This window comes from Pinus tabuliformis, chromosome 4_2 (assembly GCF_031772625.1).
Source record: "Pinus tabuliformis cultivar Carrire ecotype Pingquan chromosome 4_2, CPIR1, whole genome shotgun sequence".
Taxonomy (NCBI): domain Eukaryota; kingdom Viridiplantae; phylum Streptophyta; class Pinopsida; order Pinales; family Pinaceae; genus Pinus; species Pinus tabuliformis.
In genome coordinates, this window is record NC_142304.1 from 329,015,993 (window position 1) to 329,033,557 (window position 17,565).

Consider the following 17,565-nt stretch of genomic DNA (forward strand, 5'->3'; position numbering starts at 1 on the left):
TTTCCCACTTTGGTAAATTATCTCTTCCATTCACCGAGTCCTCATAATTGTGCCAACTTTTGGGAAGGCCTAAAAGAGCTAGGCTTACCAGGTCCTCTTCTATAATAGTCACACCAACCCCTCCAAGCTCATCTTCAATTTGTGTAAATTTGGTGAGATACTGTGGAATAGTATCATTCTTCTCCATTTTAATTTTTTGAAGTTTGTCTTTGAGGGTCAATTTTCCAAGATCATTGTTATTCTCAAACAGCTCTATCAGTGCCTTCCAAATTACAAATGTAGTTTCTTTTCCATGGAGATTTGAGACAATGTGGTCTCGCACTCCCTCCAAGGTTATTCTCCTCGCCTTGGCCACATATTTCTTCCATTGGGCTAGGTTATGTGCATCAGATGCTTGTGGTTTTGTAATGTCTATCTTGACATATTCCAACAATCCGTTGTCATCAAGCATTGCCTCCATGCGATCCTTCCATGCAATGAAATTCGAGTTGCCTTCCAAGGCATACTCTAATATCAGCCCATTAAAGGTCATCTTCCTAAATTTGAAGAGATCCTGCTACACTAAAGTTGAAAATTCGAACCTCCTGAGAAACAACTTCAAAATTCCTGTTCTAATGTGAATCTTGCTATGATACCATGTAGAAATATGATGTAGAATTACAACTGTTCAAGAAATTTTAATCTAAATCAAGAGACACAATCCTACTCTACTGATTTGTGGAATTCAATTCACAATTTAGAACAACAATTGCACACATGCACAATATTTTTCCATGGGAAAGCAACTGCTAAAAACCCCTTATGCCTGTTTACATTAATCAGATGAATAGAAATGTATTACAATTTCTAGCTCAGTCTGAGCTCAACCTGCAAGTGAATAACCTATCTCTCTACTCAATGAGAAGCTCTAACCCATACTTAGTCAAATTCTACCTCAACTTGAGCCCCTATTTCCTTGGGAAATTCATAAGGAATTATGCCCCTATTATTTAGGATTTTTTCTCCAAATGATTGCGCAATTCCTAGGGTTGATCATCTGGTTGCATGCAACACCTGTACACTCAAGACAAGTCTACAACTGATGTGACACTGCCTTGGAATCTCCACCACAGTTGGGGAACTCGAGTTCTCTACATGCACTAGTTATTTTGGGTTGATTGATCAATTAGCTAGAAGCTCATTGAGTTAGACTGTTGTCCCACTACACAACTGACCTTCCACTAGTTCCTCCAACTGTTAGAACTAGTTTAACTAAAAACAAGTTGAAATAATTGACCTTGATTGCTACAAATTAGCAATCACATATGCTTAATTGGACTCCAAGCCCTCTAATTCGAATTTATTGAGTAAACTGGGTGACACAAGCCATGTTACACAAGTTAACTGCATCCAAGTTGTCTGCTAATGTGGAAATTCAACTTTTCTCAATTTGACGAAGGCAAAATCAAATTGAGACTTTTTTGCTGCATTTGTCAACAAAAACCATATAAAACCGTATAATAAATTAAGCATTCGACAAACTAGCAATTTCCGAGCACATTATATAAAATGGTCGTTTAAGGGTTTGACAAATTAGCTAGTTTTTGTTGAAATTTGGTACCAGAGGACAGGTGGTTCCCTAAGGCTTTGATCTTTGGCCTAGGGAAAAGTGTCCAAAAGAATTTAATTTTTCTCCTAAAGTGACTATATAATTTTTATAAAGTCAAATCTAATTTAAAAGTGACTTTAAGTGATAAAGTTACTAAAGTCTAATTTTAAAGTGACTTTAATAAAGTCAATGTAAAATTAGAAAGGAAAAGTGACTTTGGAAATAAATGACTAAGTGGGTCTTTATTAAAGTGGGGTGAATTAAAAAATAGAAAGTGAGATTTAAATGAGCATTTAATCTCAGCCCTAGATCTCAATCTATTTCAGCCATTGGATTTAGGGATCACCCAAAAATCACTTAGGGTTAGATTAAAGGAGGAAAATGAGGAAAATGTCATTAATTATTTCATGAGCAGATTGAGAGAAGAAGAGCAAGAGAGCTAGGGAGATTTCTGGACAGTGAGGAGAAGGAGGCTGCAAGTTCGTACAACGGAGTTTCAGCAGTGGAGTTTCAGCAGGGCAGAGTTTCAGCAAGTCTGTACAACGGAGTTTCAGCAGGGCGGAGTTTCAGCAAGGCTGAGTTTCAGCAAGTCTGTACAACAGAGTTTCAGCAAGGCGGAGTTTCAACAAGGCTGAGTTTTAGCAAGTCTATACAACGGAGTTTCAGCAAGGTGGAGTTTCAACAAGGCTGAGATAAGTTGTAAAAGTTTGCTTGCTGATTTTCGCTGAATATTTTTCTTACTGTAAAAAGCATTTTCCAGAAATAAAAGAAGCTTTCGAACTGGTTTTCCCCAAGAGTTGTAGGGGGTTTTTCCAGGGTCACCTTGACTAAAAATCACTGTGTTTAAATGTGTTGAATGGCTGTTTGTATGTGCTGATATTTATTTCTGCATTTTCCAACATTCTGTAAAATTTCCAGAATTTGTGTTTTCAGCAAAATTTATTTTCCAGTTGTTGAATGTATGGATATGGGAAAGGGCATTTAACTATTTTGGAGAAATAAGGTGAAACTGAAAACCAGGGTGGGAAATAAGAAATTTCTACAATTTTGACGCCCCAATAACCTTGTTAAAAAATAAATAAGGTGAGTTATCCAAGGATCAAACTCGTGACCTCTTGCATACAAATCATAACCTATCACCAATCAGACTATGTAATATGTAATGTCATATCGTCTCTTGCAATTAGCTTTGTTTCCAACCCATATATGTGTGCCACAAAATGAAGCACTCCATGGACTTGTAACCACAAACCAATGAACCACAAAATGAATCCCTCTATGGGATTGAACCCGGAACAAATGAAAACCACGATCCTTCACAAACCATAGAGCCATCAATCAAGTCATATGTATAAGCCATAGAATGAGGCTTCACAAACCACAAAGTTAACTAATGAAACAAGCTATATCACTAATGAAGCTTCGCAAACCACAAAGCCACCATTCTACTTGTGTTTTAAAATACAATATCAATTGTTGTTTGTTCATGCCGTGGAAGGTTCATATATGTACATCCAACGATTGGGTCTTGGTGTTGACCATACAAGCATTCCTCGTAACCATGACATAATTTCCATGCTATGACCCTTGGTCACTTGGGGCTTACCCCTTCTACCATATGACCTGATCTTTGGGAGTCATTCGCTGATTGTGTGGTGATGCTAGCATGACATCATCACAGCATGTGGCACTTAGTGAGAGGTGCCACGTGTCACCTAAAAACACAAGTTGATTGGTTGCCCAAGTTGCCATTTGTACTTGCCACGTGGCAGTCATAAGTATTGCCACGTCACCTTGTTGATGTGTTATGCTATTACTGGGCCACACTTATCTGCTGATGTCATCATCAAGCTAACGTGTCATTCCTATGTGTGGGTGTGCCTATCGTTAAACAATGCAAAAGTTTGTGCCCTATCCACCATAGATCTTCCTCATTTCACTCACAGGCTTTGGATTTGCTAGAATATGTGCAATATTTAACTCAGATTGGATGCTTCTGTGATTCATGATTTAAGCCAAGATATTTTGAAGAAATCACATATAAACATTAGGGTTGACGTGTTTCGAACCCTTATCGAGGTTCAACCATGTCCTGATGATGAACCTCGATGAGGGTTCAAAATGCATCGACCCTAATGTTTATATGTGATTTCTCTAGAAGATCTTGGCTTAAATATTTAACTCGTTAAACACTGTGTTAGATAGTTGTCCACTACCATCGATTGCTTATTGAAAGCTTGATCTGCTTTGGAACATGCACAAACTTTAACAAATTTGGGGTTTCCCCAATTTTCACCTTTTTGCTCATAGGCGCACTTTAAATTGTCATAAATTTTCATTCATGATGAGTTTTTCTAAGTGTGATATACCATTGGAAATGTATGGGAGAGGACTATCCAACCATGCCATCAATAGACTCATTTTAGCATCATAACTTCAACAAAAACTTAATAAACTTTGGGCCACTTTGACATCATTTGATGATAACTTGTCAAGGGATCATACTATCATACTACTTCCTTTGATTAATTAATGACACCGTTTCTTCCTTAGACTTCCCCTTTGACATCAATGACACTGGTTGTCATCAATGACAACACTATGTCCAATAGAGGAAGCATTAAATATTCTTCGATGAAATATAATATTTGAATATGATTAATATTATAATATGTTTATTATTTTTCAGGTTTTAATATGTTTTTTCATTTACATCATAAGGTGTTTCAATACAATCTATATATTGATTTGATATCTGCATTAATCTTAGTTATGTAAGTCTATTAAAAAACCATTGGGGTAGTGTTAGTCATTGATCTTAGCTACTGATATTTTATAGAAGTGGATGTCTTTAGAGAAAACATTTGTTGCACCACGATTATCAATTTTGCTAAACAACCTTTGAAGGCTTATACAAGGTTAATTCTGAAACTCACTCCCCCTCAACCTTTGTTGTGTTCTATTGCACAATGTGGGTGCCTATTTGTTGTGTTCTATGGAACAATGTGGATACTCGTCCATTTTAGATGCAACATTGTTCTTGTACATGCCCCATGAATTCGTTTAAGAGTGTTGCTTTCGTTTGCCAAGTTAGCGAATTATCATGAAGGTTTATAACCTCCTTCAGATGTTGTAACCTTTTGGGAAAAATGTAAGTTGAGCCATGGATCTATCATTGTGATACTATGTCAAAGGCATGGGGAAAGTGTTACCATTGTTTATTACTTCATTGAAATTTAGAACATAATTAGGGTGTAATATTTTCTTTTCCCATGAGACATTGTATGGAAACACACATACACATATATCTTGTGGTGTGATGTATTACATTAAATTTTTTTCATGCAATACAATACACCACACAAAAATATTTTTCATGCAATGCAACATATCACATGATTTTTTTCTTGTCCCATTTGGCATGCTACAATGCATGATAAATGATATTTGTGTAGTATGATGTATCACACTTACAAAAAAAGGGTTTTTGTGCAATATGTTGGATTGAATAGAATTATTTGCGTGTGATGTGTTGTATCACATGGACATTTTCCCCACTCAATACACTGTACCACCTTTTGTCCTTCAAGATGGTTGGAACCCCATGTGCCTAGTATTGTGACATACATAGAAAGATTTTGTCCTTTATGTATCACATGAAACAAGACTTTGGTAGAATGCAATGTGTAACAAAGATATGGATTTTGATGAGATGCAATATGCACCATGGTTAACAATGTTCCAACATAATTAGCAATGCTTTAACATTTATTGACCATCGTCAAGCATGGTGATTTCATTTTCAAACATTCCCAAACATAGTCAACCATGATTGAATATGATCAACTTTAGTCAAAGATGGCGAACCATAGGCAAAATGCTCATGCGTAGTTTGACCACATTCAACCATAGTCAAATATTTCCATCCATGGTCAACAATAATTAAACGCTTGCATTGTTCTACATGGTGTGTACTTCTGGTTTTTTATGTCTTTGAACCATAACAATTTCTTTACCATCCTCAACCTTAACAATTCTACAAGATTGATTGCATCTTTATCTTCATCTCCCCTAAATTTCGGTATTTTCAAATCATTACGATTTCTTTACAATCTTCACTTAAGTAGCAACGAATATTGATTGCATCTCTCTTTTAATCTCCACTAAATTTAGTATTTCAGATAATAATGATTTCTTTACAATCCTCAATTAAGAAGCGACATAGTATTTCCATATCATAACAATTTCTTTACAATCCTCAATGATTCTATAGAAATCGTTATAATATGGAAATACTAAATTTCGTGGAGATGAATATAGAGATGCAATCAATCTTGCTGAATGGTTGAGGATATTAAAGAAATCGTTATAATCCAAAGACATAAAAAACCAAAAGTACACACCATATACAACAATGCGAATGTGCAACACAACTCTAATATAAACAAGATAGATAGGTTATACAACAACTCCTTAAATAATAGGAGTAACTCCTCCAAATAGGTGATACATTCATACATCCAAATCCCATGTCCTCAATAATGATTATATGATCTCTATATATACCTACAAACACAATGCCCACTCATTATTATATGATCTCTATATATACCTACAGACACAATGCCCACGTAATCTCTTCATTACAAAATCAACCTATTACATATACATTTACATATTGCATATACATTTAACCCAATATATAACCCCCATTAAAATCATACCATATACCTTTAATTCAATATCAACTCTCATTATGATCACAACAAAAAAAACTAATTTAATCTATATTAATTTTGCTATATTTATATATTATATTGATGGAAATGTATATATATATAAATTAAATTAAATTAAAATTCAAAATTAACTAATTTGACTTTGGTCTTTTAACGTTCATAAAAATAAAATAAAATGAAATATGTAACCGTTAGGAATTTACAGTTCTATCTGAGATTTTTATATATTTTGGTCAGTTGATCTCTGCATCCTAGGTTTGATGATGAACCTAGATCTAGGTTCGAAACACGTCGACCTTTTATTCTCTATGTGATTTTTCCAAAAACACGTCGACCCTTTATTCTCTATGTGATTTTTCCAGAAAATATGAACATTATATCATGAATCACAAAAACATAAAATCCCTGATCTCTTCATCCTAGGTTTGATGATGAACCTAGATCTAGGTTCGAAACACGTCGACCCTTTATTCTCTATGTGATTTTTCCAGAAAATATGAACATTCTATCATGAATCACAGAAACATAAAATCCCCTCATCCTCGTTGTGATAATGAACCTAAATCTAGATTCGAAACACGTCGACCCTTTATTCTCTATGTGATTTTTCCAGAAAATATAAACATTATACCATGAATCACACAAACACAAAATCTGAAAAAACAAAAGAAAACTTTTAAATTCAGATCTAAAAATAAAAAATATATACACTTCTTTGACTTTATCCAGAAATATGATATACGATACACCAATTTAATAAATAACTTAACCCAACAAACCTTAAAATTAAAATTAAATTATTACGAAATATATTGTATCAATATTTTATACAAATATATAATCATCCAACAGTATATATAAATTACCGTTCGTTCTTTTGCACAAACCCAATTTAATAAACCCTGGTGAACGATGAATTTCGCATCGTAATGGGATTCGACGACTCGTTCTGGCACTCGGTTGTTCAGGGCGCATGAAGGACAAGCGAGTGGGCTTCTTTCTTATTTGGTGCGGACAGCTGGTGCCCTTGTACTCCCCAGCATTTATTCTCTAATTCGAGGGCGAACAAAGGCTTGTCAGCTGTGGAAATCGGCTTCCCCGATTCATTCATGCGTGTTTTAAAAGCTTCAGAGGCGATATCACGTTCTTAGTTGCAGAGTGGAGAATTACGGGAGAAGAAAAAAAAAATGATTCCTATCCAGAACTTCGACCAACATGCCCGCAAATTTCTGGAGCCAGAATTGCGTATCCTTTAATAACTGAAATTTTCGAGTCATTTTTGTGCACAGGAAAGCTTTCAATTGTTGATCATGCAGTTTTTTCTCTTTTTTTCCTTAACATGCAATTCAATGTTCAGCTATGCAAAATAGGTATCAACTGGCCACAGAGGTTAGAGACAGTTTGGAGATCGTTCACACTTCGGAATACCTGAACTTCCTCAAGAGCTACTTCCGGGTTTTCTCGAGTATTCTGATGCAGCACACCAAGCCTCAGGGGACTGACAGTGCCGAACACAAGCTGCGGAATGTTATAATAGAGATTCTGAACAGGTTACCTCACAGCGAAGTGCTCCGGCCCTTCGTGCAGGAACTTTTGAGGGTTGCCATGCATGTTTTGACCACGGACAATGAAGAGAACGGGCTCATTTGCTTGCGGATCATCTTTGACCTCCTCCGTAATTTCAGGCCCACCCTTGAGCCAGAAGTGCAGCCGTTTTTGGACTTCGTCCGCACGGTAAGTTCTCTCGAGGGTTTCTAGTCGCAACAGAAGCTTTATTGAGTTATAGAGGATTCATAGCAATTTTTTCATTGTAATGGAACTTTTATCAGGTTTCGGGGGTTTCGGAAGGTGCACTTATTGAGCTCTTACGGGAGTCTTATTAAGCTTTTAAAGTTTTATTAACATCTACGTTTTCCTGTTGGGGAAGGGAGGAGAGGCTTATTAAGCTCTAGAGGTTTCATAGCAAATTTTTTATTGGAACAGAAGTTTTGCCAAGCTCTAGGCCATTCGAAAGTTGTGCTTACTAAGCGCTAAGGGTTTCCAAAAGGGGGTCTTATTGACCTAGAGGTTTCATGTCAACAGTTTTATCGTAACATAAGTTTTATCAAGCTCTAGGGGTTTCGAAAGGTGTACTTGATAAGCTCTACGGGTTCCCAGGGGATCTTATAAGGCTTTAGAAGTTTTACTAAGCTCTAGAGGTTTCAAAACAACATTTTTAACGTAATAAAAGTTTTATCAAGCTTTAGAGATCTCGAAAAGTGTACTGAGGAAGCTCAACGGGTTTCCAAAGGGGAGTTTTCTTACGTTTTATGAAGTTTAATAGCAAAAAAAATATTGTAACAGAAGTTTGATTAATCTCCTGGGGTTTCAAAAGGTGTAGTTATTAAGCTGTATGGGTTTTCAATGGGGAGTTATATTGAGCTTTAGCTCTCGCACACAAGAATGAGGTTCTGCACTCTGAATTTGTTCACTGAGATATGAAATTTCGGCCATTGCTTTCAAGTTTCCTCTGATGTTCAGATAGCTGGTGTTAAAGTTGGAAAATTCTATATTCCTATCATATTGGATTGGCTTGAATATATATAGGTAGAAGTTAGAACAGGTACCTCACAAAACACTCGAATATATATATATGTATAGCCAAAATTGCTTGTGACTAGCAATCGTACTTATATCGAGAACGCCTAACCTTATATATATATAGCCAAAATTGCTTGTGACTAGCAATCATACTTATATCGAGAACACCTAACCTTATCGTAGAAACAACTGTCATCCCATAATCTCTCATGAGTGATAAGCAAGTTCATTGTGGGAGTAATTATTTTACCAAAATCTCTTGTGATTGGCACCCGACTTCATCCTCGGAGTAAAAGTTTTGCCAAATTCTGAAAGACTGCTATTTGACCTTTAGGTTAAACTTACATGGATTGAAACATGTTCTTATTGGTAGTAACTATTCTCGCCAAAGCACTTGTGATTGGCATCCAATTTATCCCAAGAGCAACTATTATGCCAAAATTGCCCCACACTAGCACTCAACCTCATGTTTGGGGTAACTATTTGCCAAAATCCCATGGTATACATATACCAGGGGCAACTATACTCCTAAAATCACTTACGACTAGTACTTGACCTCATACTATGGTGACTATTATGCCAAAATTGCTCAATATTTGCACTCGAGCTGACCCCTTTGTAACTTATTCCTTTTAAGTGGGTAGACCACAAAGATAATGGAATCTTAGTGGATGACCTATCACTTGATGAACCTTACTTGCATTTTGTGTTTTTTTTTTCAATAATTTTTTTACAATAGGGGTGGTAAGTTTTGGGGGGGTACCATGGAAGGCCAAATTGCAAGTCGAGCTTGTCACCCTTAGCCTGTGTGTGGTCTAGTTAACAAGTCAATTCACCATGATGATGGAAACCCTAATAGAACAAAGGCATTTGATTTAGAGACAAAGTGATGAAATGGGTGGTTTGAGGTAACAATTGGAGAATGTGTAGGTTGCTTAGTAGAAAGGAAATCATGCCACTTTGATTGCAATATCTTGAGCTAATTTAACGTGCCTTCCCCCAATTGAATTGCCCAAGTTGAACCTAGTAGCTTCTATGGATAGTACAATTGCTTTGGACGATCTAAATGACATTCATTTTTTTTGTAAATTTTGTTATGTTGGAGTTGTAGAATTTTGGGTGTTTATTATAGGGAATACACTTATACCCCTGTTTTTTTGTAACAAGATTTTGGTCTAGGAAATCAGTCAACTGTTAATCTAGGTTGTCATTGATGTCAATATGGCAATGGCTGGGATGGCAAATATTCTTGAAGATGCCATAAGATGATTACAACTCTTGTGCCCTACCTCCAATGATCTTCATGAAGACAAACCTCCAATAATGTTGAAGGAGACAAGGTGATGAAGAAGGCAATCAAGGACATGATGGTGTCCCTACATTGAAGAAGGCAAGCATGATGGTGTCCCTATATTGAAGAAGGCAAGCATGATGATGACCCTACATTAAAGAAGGCAAGGACATAATAATGAGGACCCTATGAAGACAAGGACATGACAAGGACACAATTATTAACAAAGGAATCACCATGAAGAAGCCCTACACTCCATTTCTGCACTAATAAATAATCAGTCACATTAAAAAATATTTTTTGCTACCTTAGAGGTAGAATTCTTCCATGAGACCTACACCATCTTAAAGAGCATAATTTTGCCTTTCCAATGAGCTATTACTCAGCCCGAAACTCCAAGCAGTTTAAAAGTTATGAATTTTACAAGTTAAGGATATAAAACTGGTCCTTGAGCTGACCTGTGCAAGCCTACTTATGTCAGCCTACTCCAGAGACGTGCCCCTTCACTTTGACTAGCGGAAAACACTATAAATATACTATTTTGTCCTCATTTCTGTGAGGGAATTTCGGTGATCAATTCAGAAGGTAAGAACAGAAGATGAACAGAGGTCGAAGAAGACAAGAAATAAATTTGTTTGAGCTTTAATACCACTGGACAGAGATTACTTCTTGACTCGAACAATGTGAAGCATCACAGGTCAATACCTCTTGTTGTTGGACAGAGTAATAGCCTAGCCTTGGTGCCTTAGATCCCTGTGCAAACCACTTCTTGTAGCTCAGACTATACAGGAGTAAATTCTCGGCCTCCCTATGATCAAATAATTAAGGCAGAGCTATAGGCAGCGGCGGATTTCTGTTTGATACACTACAGGACAATGTGTTCAACACTTCTGTTTTGACCTTTCTGAAGCCTCTTCTACTGTAGGTCCAAATCTGTGTGACAACAAAATTTAAGACATCTAAATCTCTGTTCTTGAGGCTCAATTCGAACTGCCTGAGGCCCATTTCAGACATGTACTGAAGGTAGATTTAGGCCCTGTCTTGAGACATCTCTCTAAGGTGAATTCAGCCCAGATTAGGGAATATCTGAAGCTACTATTGAAGCTCATTCTGATATCATTTTCTGAGCTTATACAGGCATTATTAAAAGGAAGCTTAAAGGAGGACAAATAAGAGTTTGTAAGCAAACCTTGAAGAAGATCTTGAAGTTGTTTTTGGTGCCTATTTTGGAGCAAACTTTGGTATTTGTCATATTCTTGAAGCAAGAAACATTGAAGGAGCCCTTGTTGAAGCCTTGATTCAAACTTGTGACAAATCCTGTGGTAAGGTATTATGAGAACCAAAATGACATTATTCTCATAAGGTTTCCCTAAGCAACTATTGGAGAACTTTTGGAGCAACTATTTAAGGATTTTCAAAGTAGACTTGGATTGGCATTGGGGGCAATTATTTTGGAGCCTTGTTATTAAGGGTTTGCTGAAGTAGCTTATTTGAAGATTTGATTGAAGACCTTATTGAAGACTGATGCATTGAAGACATCATGAGGTGATTTGGAGACTTTGCTTGGGTACAATGAAGTGTAGTGGTGATACCTTCTAATTGACAAGGTTGTCATTGATGATCTAGCGTGGAGATTACAATGAAGCTGAAGAGTGACATGGCTTAGTGAAGAAGACTTTGGGAGCCGTGAAGTACAACCAAACATATTTTGACAAAGCAAAGATGTAGGATTGGTGTCCTTGGAGTTGGTGCTCCTAAACTCAAGGTTGGTGCCTTGGATAAGATAGGGTCGAAGCTCTAGAGGTTGGAGCCTCACTAAAGTCCAAGTAGGTGCTTGGTACATCCCAGGTTGGAGATTGGGTGTCTTCATCAAGGGTTGGAGTCCTACCCATATTGTATTTGATTCATTGTAAAGATTATATTAATAAAATCATTTATTTCTATTGCTCATTTTGTGTTCTAAATATAAGTGATTTAACTGGTAAAAGTAACAATTGAAAAGAAATACTGACTCAACCCCCTCTTAGTATTTCCAACATCAACTATAGAATCACCATGGGAAAACTTTGGGTAAATACTGTCACTGAAGCATCCAGATATAATTTTGCTATGTTTTCACATAGATTATGCTACTATAAATTTACATGTTACTGGAAGAAGAAGAAGAAGAAGAAGAAGATTTATAGCACATGAAATTGATATTACCTTTTGGACCTAATGCGAACATTATTTTTGGACTCAACCCAAATATGACAACCTAGGAAATTGATATTATATTTTGGATCCAGCTCAAACGCTAGTCAACTCAAAAGTGGTAGCAATATGCCTTGCAAGGCCTCAGGGTTCTGTCTACTTTAGGAAACTTGCTACTATGCCTCATGACAACTTATAGGATAATTTCATATGACTTGCCAAAGATCTTCAGTTGTATGCCTTCCTGCGCCAAAACATAAAATAAAAGATAGAATAGGTTGACTTACCTCAGACCTTCTCACAAGACTTTGCTGCTTCTTCAAATGGTTAATTCCTCGTGGCCAAAACAAAGAAAAATGACTATCTAGGGTGGGATCACCTCCCACCGAAACTAGTCCAAGAGAGAAAATAGGGTCTTAACCTTCAAAGCCTCAGGCTCAATAAAACAGACGCAAATGATCCAATCCAAGTGATGCCTCCAAATGAATCCAACCCTCTTGTATTTATAGATTTCCTTGAGGGGATTGTTCTTCTTAATTAATTGCACAAGGTTCACATCAAACCCCAACTTTGGGCTTTTTGCCCCAACTGCCCCAAACATGCCCAAACATTGGGTATTGTGGGGTGTTCCCCTTTATCGAGGATGGCCTATGGGGATCGATAGGTTACTTTGCCCTTTGGCCCACTTAATCCCTTAGGGACATTACACTATTACACATACACAACATGCTCAGGCCCAACATAAGAAACCAACTTCATGATAACATTGACAAAGATTCGCTGTTTTAATTAAGTGGTGCTATAAATATGAAGTCTATATAGTGGCCACTCAATGTTAAGCCTGTTTGTCACGTGCCATTAAATTGTCCATTCATTGTTTATAATTGTACCCTTTGTCTCCTTTATATGCACCAAGAAATTCTAGTTTGTAGGGATCATCAAGAGTTATTTGTAAACATAAGGTGTAAAGGAGGTCGCCTTGTTGAAGTGGCATTCTTTTTCACCTTCTCTTTCACTTGATTTAGGTATGCCATTATTGAAATGGGTCCTTTTTATTCTTATTTGCTTATTTGTTCTGTCACATTTTTGTATAAGGCGAACAATTCTTGGTTTGGCTCCTTCGAATCAGTCATCTTGCTATTGTCGTTACTTGTATTTTGTATCATTTTCATTGGTTGGAAATTGAGGGTTAGGAGGAATTATAGAAGATATTAATTTTGGTACCATTTGAGGATAATTTATTTGTGAAAGGACAATTATCAGGGGGAAAAACAAGAGTATCTTTGTATGAGCAATAAAAGTGGAAGAAGTTGTCAATTTGAAGGACATGTTAATAGCAATCATGGAATTTCTCATCATTTGGAAGGACCTACTAAGAGAAGATGCAACTTGGAAGGATGTGCTCTTGATATCGAAGTATTTGCAACTAATGAAGCTTGAGATCGATGTTTCACTGAATGGATGAGGCCTATTAAGTCTGCCATGTCTTGGACTGTAAAATTCACATTGTTATATTATTGTTGTCATTATCAATCGACTCATCATTTGTATTTCTACCCTGTCTCTTGTATATACCAAGGAGATCTAGTTTTAAGGATCATCAATTTTTTTTAAACAAAAGGTGTAAAGGAGGTTACCCTCTCAAAGTTCCATTTTTATTGATTCACTCACTTTCACTTGATTAAGGTGTACCATTACTAAATTGGGTCTTTTGAATGTTTATTTGGCTATTTGGGCCATAACACTTGAAGACTTTATAAAACAACTTTATAGAGTAGCTTATTCTTTGACTCTTTTTTCCTAAAATCTCTTAAATTGCTTGGCCACGAAATAGAAAGGTAGCCCCTTATCTCAAGCAAGCATAAATGTAACTCTTATCAACATTTAGAAAATAGAACTACATCAAAGGATCCAACGCACGAGAATAAACTAAAGACCAAATATATAGAATTGCAAATTTAGGAGTGAGAACTGATATTAGAACCATTACCATATATCTTTTATCGATATAGCTTTGAATTGTAATATGTGCTCATATGTTTAAATAATAGTTGCCAAGATTTTTAAATGTAATGAGTTTCAGCTTTCCATAGGGTTTGTGTAAGCAAGGTTACGTTATGCTTTTAAGGTTTGATGTCTATCATGGGACCATGTGCATAGATCTTTGCTTTGCACATGATACATCAAGTATAGTTTAAACTATTGCTCACGTGATTGCCTATAATGGCCTTGAGACTAACCTGTATGCGTGACAAATTGTCATATACTCTATTAAGCACCCATTGATAAAAAATAGTCATAATCATTCATCATCCACTCATCTCTTAATAAGTATAAATATATGTAGATATTATATATTCCTCTCATGGTAGTATTGTGTTTTGCTACTTTAGGTTCCATGTAATTAAATTGTAATAACTCACATGTTTGGATGTTGTGATGGGGTGCTAGGTCATGTGGGGCTTGTGTTGGAAATACTATATTGTTACCATGTTGTACATATTCCTAGTACAAAGCCCAAGGCTAAGGCTCAATTAGATACGATAAAATCAGGTAAGATAATTTTATTGATGTCTTGGTTTGAATCATTGTAGAAAAAATACTATAGCAAAAGTTCCAAGATTACTCATTTAACACTGATTTTAGGATCCTTCACAAACCTTAACTTCCGTAGGGTGTATCTCCAAAATTATAGCGAACTAGAATCTAAAATTTTGACTAGATGTAGTTCGAGATGTCTCATAAATTGTCTTAAAATTCCACAATCTAAATCATCCCTAGAAAAAATTATGACGAAAATGCCACAATGACTTGTTTTAAGTAGCAAAACCCTAGGTTTGTACGCTTTGATACCAAATGTTATGATTTAAATATATAAAAAACTAGAAGTACACGCCATGTAAATGTGATGAGAAGCACAACACCAATATAAATAAGAAAGATAAGTTACAAATAACTCCTTAAATAATAGGAGAAACTCCTCCAAATACCTAATAACTTAATACATCCAAATCACATGACTATATGATCTCTATATGTACCTATTCACACATTGCCCATGTGGCATCTTCATCAATAGTATGACTCTATTACATATAAATTTACATATTACATGTACATGTACATTTAACCGCATATGTGCCCCCTCCTTGGGGTCATACCATATACATTTAACCCAATATAGCCCCCCTTGGGGTCATAACCCACTCCTATAAAAACATGATAAATGCACATTTATTCTATGCTAAACAAGATTTATGGTCTAAGAACATGGAGTAGAAAGGAAAAGTGGTATACAAATGAGAATGATGAAGTGTGGAGAAAGGTTGGGATATGATGGATAACTAGGGCAAATGCTGGGACATGATGGACATCTTGTATGAAAACTAGAATGTGATGGACAATTCTAGTTTATCATTAAGCAATTACACTTCAGAAATTTAGCCATAAAACCATAAAGATAGTAGAGATCACAATGCACAGAGAACACAAGATTTATCCTGGGAAAACCCACTTGGGGGAAAACCCAACAACCTTTTACTTAGAGAAATTCTTTAGTTCAACAAGAGATATACATCTAATGCTGCTAGTCAATTATGAGATCAAACTGATCAAGCTATTGTTAAACCTGGTCAAGCAACCCTCTAGTCAAGTGTAGTGAAGTCAAATTTTTGCCCTTCAAACTTAGGCCCTCTCTGATCTGCCTAGGCCAAATTTTGACCTCCCAGAATATGCCCAGAAACTCGGCCTTCCCACAATTTCAGCCTGCCCAGAATATGCTGCCTAGAAACTGCTGCTCAAAAGTTCACATGATCTAGGTCAGGAGAGAGAGAATGATAGATGAATTCGTCCTTCTTGTCCTTCGCTTGGATGCCCATGAACTGTCTTTCTTGTGTGAGGTCGAATGGTGCCTTTAAGACGAAGTTGAATTCTCTTTATATAGTGTTCTAACTTCTGCCTTTGCGAATGGATGTGTCTCTTCATTGGGACTGACTTGACTTGAGGGAGAGGGCCGACTTGACTAGTTTGGAGCCAATAGTTCAAAATTCAAATTTCAAAATTTTCTCTTTTATATTTGACATGAAGAAAATGTCTTATAACAATTCTTTTAAGGGCTAATCAATGAAAATGACACGAAGAACATCAATTACATCATATATACAAGGGCAAAAATATAACTTATGAATACTGACCATAGCTAAAAATTAAACAAGGACCACAGTGTTATAATTGTCACAAATCTGGTCATCTTGGGAAAGATTGTTATGCAAAATTGAGAGATAATGAATGTAAAGGTGCCAATACGGTTGTTAACGAAACCATAAATGATAAGTTATTCATATCAAGTTTGATGGCACATAATGAAGAAACTGATGGCATGGTAGATTGATTCAAGATGTTCAACTCATATGACATCTCAGGAGTTGTTTACTAGAATAAATGATACTTATGGTAAAGTAATATTTGATGATGATAGTGTTACCAAAGTGCAGGGGAAAGGTATAGTTGCAATTCCAACATTACATGGGAAAAATAAGTTTATTGATGACACATTTTTAACACCAACATTGAGGAAGAACCTACTTTCTGTAGTACAAATGATGGAGCAAAACTATAAGTTAGTATTTGACAATAAAAAAGCTTATTTTTGGATAAGTTGAATAAAAATGCAGTTGTAGCAAGGAAAAATGACTGAAGATTGAATTTTCAAGCTCTCTTTTGATTCATCAACTTAAACAGAACATGGAAGGCTAGAAAACATCTAGCGTTGATACATTCAGATTTGTGTGATCCAATGGAGACAGTGTCTTTTGGAAAGGCACGCTGTTTTCTTACATTCATTGATGATTATTCTTGGAAGACTTAGGTGTATTTTCTCTAGGAAAAAACTGAAGTGTGTATTTTGAGTTCAAGGTAATGGTAGAAAAGTAGAGTGGTTTGAAATTTTTTATCCTAAGAACAGATGATTGGGGAGAATACAAATCAAATGAATTTCTGAACTATTGCAGAAGAAATGGAATAAAGCAAGAATTTACCAATCCATACTCTCCTCATCAAAATGGAGTAGTTGAAAGAAAAAACAGGTTGAAATGACTTGAAGCATGTTAAAAATTAATTCTATTGGCAACGAATTTTGGGCTGAATCAATGCACATAGCAATTTATTCTCTCAAC

The 17,565-nt window shown here is 36.0% G+C and overlaps 1 protein-coding gene across 1 annotated transcript in view; it reads left to right on the forward strand.

Moving 5' to 3' along the window:
* Window positions 1-7,210: 7,210 nt before the first annotated feature.
* Window positions 7,211-17,565, forward strand: part of LOC149169283 (uncharacterized) — a 324,296-nt gene continuing 313,941 nt past the window's right edge. The window contains exons 1-2 of the mRNA XM_089428626.1: window positions 7,211-7,572; window positions 7,685-8,061. Of these exons, the coding sequence (XP_089284752.1) occupies window positions 7,515-7,572; window positions 7,685-8,061 (435 nt within the window). The 5' untranslated portion in view covers window positions 7,211-7,514. The remainder of the gene's footprint in view (window positions 7,573-7,684; window positions 8,062-17,565) is intronic.